Here is an 8,856-nt window from a genome sequence, read left to right as displayed (position 1 = left end):
GGGAGTTGTGCATAAATGTCTATAATAAGCTATTCAGGTATCCATTCATTAATGTGCAATTTAGCTTTTCCCAAGGGGCCCAACTTTACCATCCTTACCTTGAATAGTTATACAGGATTTCAGTGAGACTACCAGTGCAGATTAAGGTAGATTAATAGGCCAGAAGGAGAGACCATTGTGATCAGCTATTCTGATCTCCTGCATAACACAGGCCATAGAATTGCCTCCTCTGGTGCTGTCTGCCTTAAACCCTAACTTGTGCTTGAGCTTCAGCATGTCTTTTTAGAAAGAAATCCAATCTTGGATTTTCCATCACATGAATTCTTTAAATCACCACCTCCTTAGCTAAGGTGTGCCGATGGCTAATTACATTCACGATTACATTTCTGCTTTTATTTCTAGTCTGATAATCTCCTAACCCAGGGATTGGAAACTGGGTCCAAAGTAGCTCCCAGCCTAGTGCTCTGGGAAGGGGACTTTTTCCCTCCTCTTTGTTTTCACATTTGGCTTTACTGAAAGGCGTGTGATTTTTAGATAAAACTAAAAAGGGATATAAGGACTCCTCACTGGCAAAAACCCCAGGAATTTGTTCATGATTTTGAAGGAGAATAAAGCACCGGTGCCTTCAAGCCCTTTCGGAACACATACCTAGGACTTCAGTAAATTGCTAGGTGGTGCATAAAACCTACTGTGGGGGACACGGAAATGGAATTGCTTTATGTGACTATTTTCCCTCAGAATCACCGCTAATTTTGAAAGCTGTAGCACTTTGCAACAATTAGACTGACTTGGATCAAACGTTAGCCTGCAGGCAGTTTTGTGCACAGCGGGCTAAATTCTGCTCTCAGTTACGCTTGTGCAACTTCATTGACTACAGCAGGGTCAAAGAGGAGTAATCAAAGGTCAAATCTGGTTGGTGATAACCCTACACTTCCATTTCAGTTGCTAATAACCCAGCTGGGGGCCTATCTTTCAGTCCAGTGCCTGAGTCAGGTTTGACAGGCTCAGCTTTTGAGCCATATCTGACCAAGGAAGGATAGAAACCAAATACAAAATATTGAAAAATTATGAAAGAACCAACCTGTCAAATACAATACACAAGCAGGCAGAATAGATCTATATTCTGCCTGGTTGTGTAGGAAAATGCCAAGACTAAATAACTACCTAGGAAGAGCAGTGGGGAGTATTTTTTGTAGCGTAGCGTGCCATCCTTACCCGTAGCCTGCCAGGAATCCCAGACTGGAAGGGCTGACTTTGTCATTGTAGATGATAAGCTCCATATTCTTGCTGCAAGCATTACCAGAGCAGGTAGGATTCCACTCTTGAATAACCCACCACTCAGTAACTTGGCCGGAAGATGAGTTGAGGGCCAGCTGCTGTAGTTTTATGGTTATATTTCGGAAGAAAGCCATTTTGTCTACGTCTTGTGGTTTCTGCGAATGAGCTGGTTCCCAAATGCAAAGATAAAGTTAGGAGCTTTTTCCCTACATGTCTAATACCTTTCAGTACTATGCTTCCCTTCCCTGCATGCTATTTCCTTCTCCAAGTACTCCTCTTCAGAGAAGAGAATCTGCTCTGTAGAGCAGTGCAGTGGATCTGCTTTGCACATGTAAAAACTGATGTGCTCACAAATTTATGAGAATTTGTTACTGGGGGAATATTTCCATTTCAGCCAGTTGTTTGGTGCAGAATCTTTGAGATACTTGGAAATGTGTGTGAGGCTCACAATATTTCCCCTCTTAGCCCACAGTGGTACCACTTCGGTTTCCACCAAGGAATCCTGAGACCAAAACCTTTATTGCAGCTTTATTGCAACTGCTTACCAACTTGCAAGCGATGTGCAGTTCTAGCTTCTGCTCCAGCAGTAGCCCTGAGGTATCTTGGTACCACGCCGGGAAGCAGTCTAGAAACAAGTGGAAGCCAAAATTGCCTTGGAGTTATCAAATACTTCAGTGCTATGCATTAATCTTCTGGATCGTTACCACTTAGAAATGTGCTTGGACCAACCCCCCAGAGTGAATCTGAACTTTGCAACTCCCACCCATATCTGTTAACAGATAGAGCCTATCTAGCTCTCAAGGAGCATATCAGAGAAACTAGCTAAGGTACCTGTATTGCCCCCCATTGCTATAGTATGTGAGCACCTCAAATTATTAACATATTTAATCTCAAAAGGCCCTTGTGATGTAGGGCAGTGACATTATCCCCATTATACAGATGGGAAAATGAGGCCTAGCCCCTCAAAGGTATTTAGATGCCTAACCCCCTATTGAAATCAACAGGAGTTAGGTGTCTAAATAACTTTGTGCATCTACATCTGAGTGACCTGCCCAAGGTCCTGCAGGAAGTCTGTGGCAAAGTCAGGAATTGAACCCAGATCTCTGGAGTTCTAGGCTAGCACCCTAACAACCAGATAATCCTTCCAGTCTTCCTCATTAGTTGCCCATTTTTGGCAGCCTCAGGAAAGAGTCCCAGGGTCGACTGGGCTCTGGAAACCAACCAACCCAAAACCACAGAGATGATCCCTCCAGGCATGTATGCAGGGCAGCTGCTGCCTGGCTTGTAGCTGCTTTGTGGAATCCAGGGCTTCAGGCTCTAGGGCTGTACAGACACCAGTGTTGATATGCAACATATTTTAGAAAAGGATGACCATAAACGGGAGCTAAAATACTTCTAGGAGTGACTATAACACCCCTGCCCCTCCTTGTCATCAAACAGGAAGAAGTCCTAACAGCGTAGTTCTAATGTTTGTAAAAGGAATGACCCTCCCATTTAACATGTGAACAATCCCCTCTACTGTGTTCACCAGCAACAATTCTTTGCCACTGCGCATTTTGAAAACGTGGATCGAACAGAAGAAAAATACTGACATTGGCTCTTTCCTGGTCCCATTTAGCATTTGAACAATTTGTTCTCTTATCTCCTTCTCTTCGTACCGCACTGTGTGCTTGCCAGATGCTTCCACATTCTTCACCAGAGAAGCATTCCTGCCCAAAGGAAATCAAGCGAGGTATATTCAGGTGTGGTACACAAATGCAGTTCAAGATAAGACTTACTGGGAGGGATTCTTCTTCCCGCTGTGGGCCAGATGCGCTGCTGTGTACAGGGGCAATAGAAGACACTTAACTGGTGAGGAAAGAATGCCTCTGGTGCAGGCACTCTATAAGACAGCTGTGGGCTGTCTTATGAGGGTCCTTTGCAAGCCCTTTGGAAGGAGACATGTTGGAGGTGAAGCTGCAACACAGAGTGCTGCAGAGGATAATTACACCAGCCTCTCGGTGGAGGTAGGTGTGAGGCTCAAGTCATGAATGAATGTTTGTAATGGGCTTTGAGATCTCTGAATGGAAGCCATTAATTAACTAATTATTATTATTATGTATTTGTATTATGGTAGTTCCTAGGAGCCCCTGTCATGGACCAGGACCCCTTTGTGCTAGGTGCTGTACAAACACAGAACACAAAGATGGTCCCTGCCCCAAAGAGCTCACACTCTGTATAAGGCAGGGGAAGCCCAGGAAACAATGCGACAGCATTGGTCAGCATGACTGGCAGTGACCTCAGCACACCAGCAGGCTAACCATAGTGAAGTCTGAATTAATGAGTATAACCGCTACATAATTCATTAATTGATGTAGTTAAAACTGACTTGTAACTCCTCTGAAAAGTGCTTTTAAAATAAATACAGAACTTGAGCTGCATCCTTTTTAATCGATTATAGTGTTAACCACGATGCTGCATTTACCTGAGAATTGTCCAGTGAAAGTTGATGTAGACCGCAGTTGAGCTGGAGAGCTCGTCCATCATGGCCTCTCGGCTGGCGGGACTGATGCTCCACAGCAAGCTGGCATTGCTCTTTATTTTAGCAGTGACGATGTCCTCTGGGCTGTAGTTCACTATAAACTGCATGGCAGACTTGGGAAGGGATAGAAGGGGTAAAACATCAAGACAGGAACCTGTTGGCTTCTCGTTAGGGCCTCATCTACACAGGCTTTGCAACAGGGAACCAACACATTTAAAACGGGTTAAACTTAACAGCGGCCAAACTGCAGAGTTTAACTCAGGTCGCTCAACTGCTGAGAGCAGGGCCAGGCTGTGTGAGACACTGCTCAAAAACCTAGTGCTGGGCCCAATCCTGCCTTACGGCCAAGCTCCCAGAGCTCCAGGAGGGCCAGGAATGGGGTCACCAGGGAACAGCCCCCACAAAGCTGCTGCCAGGAAAGACTGGCATAATGGAATAGAGCTTTGCCATCTCCCCTCACCTTTCTCCCCCCCCCCCCATGCCCCCTTCTGCCCTTGGCTGGGAGGACAGGACCTGCACTGATTGCTGATAGGGACTCTCCTCCAGCAGGGAAATTCCCCTGCTGGGCATTTGGAGCTGAATTATGGCTCCTTTGCACTTCCTGAGTGTAACACGGGGGCCATAACTGGACTGAGGATCTAGCCCACTAACCCTAATAGAAGGAGGGGTGTACACTAGAGTAGGGTTAGAAATCAGTTTAACCTGCAGCCAGATTTAAACCAGGTGTGACAGGGTGCAGGGGCACTACCTGGTTCTTGGTGAGCAAGGGGTTAATACCAGCTCAGCGTTCCCTCCCCCCTTGCACAGGTGCTATGGGGAAGGGCTATAAATTGGCCACTTAAGGCAGTGAGGAGAGGAGTTACTTTAGGGACTGTCAGGCTCTAGACTGGGGAAATATTTGGTGAGTTTATTTTTTGCTTTGACTTTAAGTTGCAAACATTCCCCCTTGAGGAAAGACCTTTGCTGACCACATCTGTGATTTGTTTCTGCTGAGTCACCCTGCCAGCATGTGCCCTGACTTCTAAGCCCTGCTGAAATCCCTCTGTAGACAAGACTTGGGCTAAAAAAATCACTGCAGTTTTATGAAGGGCTCACCCCAGGAAAGGGAAGATACGCCCACCAAAGCCCCGGGCACCTGCTGGAGAACTCTAACCGAGCAGCGCTAACACTGAGGGATGACCGGAGGGAATCTGGGCTCTCTGAGGAAACGAGCTGTTCGAGTGACACTTACCGGGTGAAGGGCATATTGATTAGCCAGCTCGTTATATGCTGCTGGAGAGAAAGGGATCAGATTCCGCTGCTGAGCGCTCATGGTGAATAATGACTACGCAAGAAAAAGAGGGCAAATCACAGATTTGGCATTCTCAGTGCAGCCTGGGACCCCTGTGCCTCCAGGCATTGTCGCAATACAGAGAAAATCCATACCATTGGTATGAAGCATGAAACCAAATAGAATTTGCCACCTCCCCTTTTCTTTCTTCTTAATACCTTTCCCTTTTCTTTTGCTTCCACTGCCATTTCACACAGGGCACTGAGCAGCCTTCCGGTGACAGCAGCCTTCAATCGCCCCAGCATGGGCCATGTGCACACCAGTGAACAATAAGGTGAAAAGATCCTGACCCTAGTGTAAATCCACTTAGCCCGTGTGTGTGTGTCAGGGTCAGTCACGCTCCTGTAAGAATACTACCCTTACCTCGTAACCGCTAATGGTAATTTTGACTGAGACATCCAGGGGCTGATTGGTTACTCCTGCCACAGATTTAACCAGTGACATAAGAAGCAGTGGGAACCACACGATGCAGACCAATATAAAGACAATGCAGCCTCCTATTCCATACTTCACAATCATTTTTTTCTTCTGGCCAGAAGGCTGAGGATATTTCTGCAAAGAAAAAGATATAATTGAGCCTGATGCAATTGTAGCATGGCAGGGAAACCAGGCAGGAAAGAACTTGGTGACCATTTTGAGGCTATGAGATAATGAGAACATTTGGAAAATAACCCAACTGTTTTGCATGCACACTGAGTGGCAGATTACTCAATCAGCGCGCGCGCACACACACACACACACACACACGACATGTGTAGACTGACTGGCAAACACACAACCTCAAGTGAGTTATTCCACTTGTAACTTATCTATTCACTTTTAATGAACTATTTAAAAATTACAAAGTTTTTAAGATGCTGTAAATGCTCATTATTTTATTTGTGCGGATTGGGGTTGAAATGCACTGTACACACTTATAATTCAGTAGAAATTCTCAGTATAATGTCTATATGATGTTCTTAGAGGTCGCCCATTGCTCCCTCTCAGGACTGAGTAGCTACTGCAGTGGAACAGCTCTTTGAGGAAACAGCACTAGTGAAATACACTGGGGCAAAGCTGTAAAAAGGCTACAGGGCTGGGAAGCAGCATCTAGAGGAAGAAGGGCCAGGAGCCTAAAGTCTTGGTAGAAATGAGATGTCCCCCAGCTCCTTCCATTGAAAGGGTGCTGCTCTCCACAGAAAGCAGCAGCAGCTGGCGGCAGAACATGGCATTCAGATATCAAGGATAAATCTGAGATGGAGCTGGCTCCCAGGTTTGATTCCAAAACAACTGGTGGAAGCCCCATTGCTTAGAGGAGCTAAAATTAGACTGGACAAAATTCTGCAAAATGTACTGTAGGGAACAGTCCTGCATGGGCCAGAGGGGTGGAGCAGACCTCCAAATAGTTCTTTTCCAGCTCTAACTTGTGTGACTTTTAATATATTCCCTCATCCCCACCATGAGATATGAATTGTACTTATAAATAAGGAAGAACTGTCTATAGCTGGAAACCCCTTTAAGGGAGAGTCTCTTTTAGATGCGGGGAAGGAATTCTTCCCCTCATCTTACAGAGAGAGTGAAATCCTGGCTCCATTGAAGTCAAAAGGAGCTTTGACACTGACTTCAGTGGGGCCAGGATGCCACCCACAGTGACTATTCTGTAAGTGCAAAAGTAGCTTTTGATAACATAGAAGATCCCACAGGTGGGCTCAGACCAATGCTGATGCTGAAGTGATACTGGAATGGTGATGTGCTGCTAGGCGAAAACCAAACTCCCATCTCTAGTGTCTGTTTGACTAAAGGCAAAAGATCCCGTAATCTTGGAGTCCCCACCAAAATCCCCACTCTGAGTAAAACAGGTCTATGCCTGAGACATTGCTGAGTGCGTAATTACGGCTGCCTTGTTTAACTATACCGTCAGAATGCTATGGGCATCTCCGTTTATCTGCAGCATTGCGGTGCACAGTGAACAAGGGAAGGTTCTGCTCAAACATAAATCTCTCTATCTTCTCAAGTCCAGTTTTTTCTGAAGGGTGCATTATTTCCCCCCCACCCCCAGCCTAAACTGGCCTCACAAACATCTGTTGTACAATCCCGTCTCATAAAATTCTCTAACTGGAATCACTTGCCTTCTCAGACTCTCTCAGGCATTTCATAATGAAAATATTTGCATATAAATCCTCCACACAGATCCAGCTGGAAAGACTCAGTGTGGTGTCAGTCCAAACCCAGTCCATGACTGCTCTCAGCTCGGTAAGGAAAGGCACCATACGAAACCTACCAGTTGAAGAAAGAAAGAATATTAACAACCTTTTAGAGTGACATCTTTGTTAAATACCAGAGCCTGGAGTCCTAGCAGATAATTGTCAGGCATTTATTGAAATCTTTTTCCTTGGCACAATCTTCCTTGATTTTGAGGGACTTTTCCTTTATCAGCTCCTGAAAAACAGTTTCCAGTGTGTTGTATAGTACTGAGACTGTACAGAGTGCCCAGGGATTTCAGAAATCACAGAAACCTTCATGCTTCAGGGCAGAAGCCAAATGCTAACTGCCTGGGGGTAGGAAGAAACTTCCCTTATGGGCAAATTATCCCACAATTGTCCATTAGGGGAAGTCTGAGGCATCTGGTACTGGCCACTATCGGAGGCAGGGTACTGGATTGGATGGATCATTCATCTGACCCCATCTGGCAGTTCCTATAAACCTATTCACCCACCAGGGAATTATTCAGATTTGGAAGATCTTTTTTAAAAGCCAAATTTCCAGGGCTTTGACTTGGTCTCCTGTTGTTCCTGTGCAAATACCTGTGTGCACCCTTCTCAGATGTCAGCACCAGTGTACAAAAGACCGCCCAAGAATGGGGTCTCATTGTGCTGGATGCTGTACAGAGAAGTATAGTTTCTGCCCTCAACTGATAGATTCTCTCACCTGCAGATGTAAGAGATGGAGTTTATTCATGGAACATCCACTGATCCTGAGGGTGTGTCTCTTTGTGCACAAATCATTGTTTCTATCCCCTGAGTTGGCAGGTAATAGCACTCAAAACTGCAGTGCATGGCCCACTGGAGGCCAATGCTTGAAAACTAGGCCACAAGTATGCAGGAGAGAGATTTCTCCCTTAAAGTTCCTTTCAGAGCCTCTTCCTTTATACAAAACCCACAGATTGTTCCATGCAATGTTAGCCCATATGGGAAACGGATATTTTTTTCCATAGGGTTTTTTAGGTTAATAATATGTAACTCAGCATGTATTTAAAAATGCATTGAGTACATAAAATTCATCCCAAATATGACCAAACTGGCCAATGGCTTTTTAATATCTCTGCCACAAGACTGTATATCAACATATTTCCTGTCTGGATCCATTCCAGTGGCAATTCCAGGCATGGAATATATTTAGTCTATATTTACTTAGTCTATTTAACTTTCAGTTAGGCTCATCTCACAACCATGCTATTTCAGGGTGATTTATACAATATTTACACTGAATTCTGCTAATATTTCCTTGCCTCTTGATATTGGATCACAGCACGTACATTCCAGAGACCCATGCTGGAGGAATAAGCAGCTATTCTAGGCAATCCGAGAGGATCTAGCTAAGGGGAGACTGCCAGGAAGTGAGATGATTTGTCTGAAAAGTTTATTGAGCGATTATGTAGAAAAGTAGCAATCAGGCTAGGGGAAACACTAAGCTACAGCAACAAGAAGTGTGGGTTGTACACAAGAGTCAAATGATGGCATTTAGACCC

At 45.1% G+C, this 8,856-nt stretch overlaps 1 protein-coding gene across 1 annotated transcript in view; it reads right to left on the bottom strand.

Moving 5' to 3' along the window:
- Positions 1-8,856, bottom strand: part of LOC112103920 (piezo-type mechanosensitive ion channel component 2-like) — a 96,828-nt gene that overhangs the window by 2,506 nt on the left and 85,466 nt on the right. The window contains exons 46-52 of the mRNA XM_026652654.1: positions 7,238-7,385; positions 5,493-5,681; positions 5,031-5,123; positions 3,743-3,912; positions 2,871-2,987; positions 1,824-1,903; positions 1,216-1,444 (exon numbers count right to left, since the gene is read on the bottom strand). Of these exons, the coding sequence (XP_026508439.1) occupies positions 1,216-1,444; positions 1,824-1,903; positions 2,871-2,987; positions 3,743-3,912; positions 5,031-5,123; positions 5,493-5,681; positions 7,238-7,385 (1,026 nt within the window). The remainder of the gene's footprint in view (positions 1-1,215; positions 1,445-1,823; positions 1,904-2,870; positions 2,988-3,742; positions 3,913-5,030; positions 5,124-5,492; positions 5,682-7,237; positions 7,386-8,856) is intronic.

Source organism: Terrapene carolina, unplaced genomic scaffold (assembly GCF_002925995.2).
Source record: "Terrapene carolina triunguis isolate 2854851 unplaced genomic scaffold, T_m_triunguis-2.0 Scaffold130, whole genome shotgun sequence".
NCBI classification, from domain to species: domain Eukaryota; kingdom Metazoa; phylum Chordata; order Testudines; family Emydidae; genus Terrapene; species Terrapene triunguis.
This window is presented reverse-complemented; position numbering and strand designations above follow the sequence as displayed.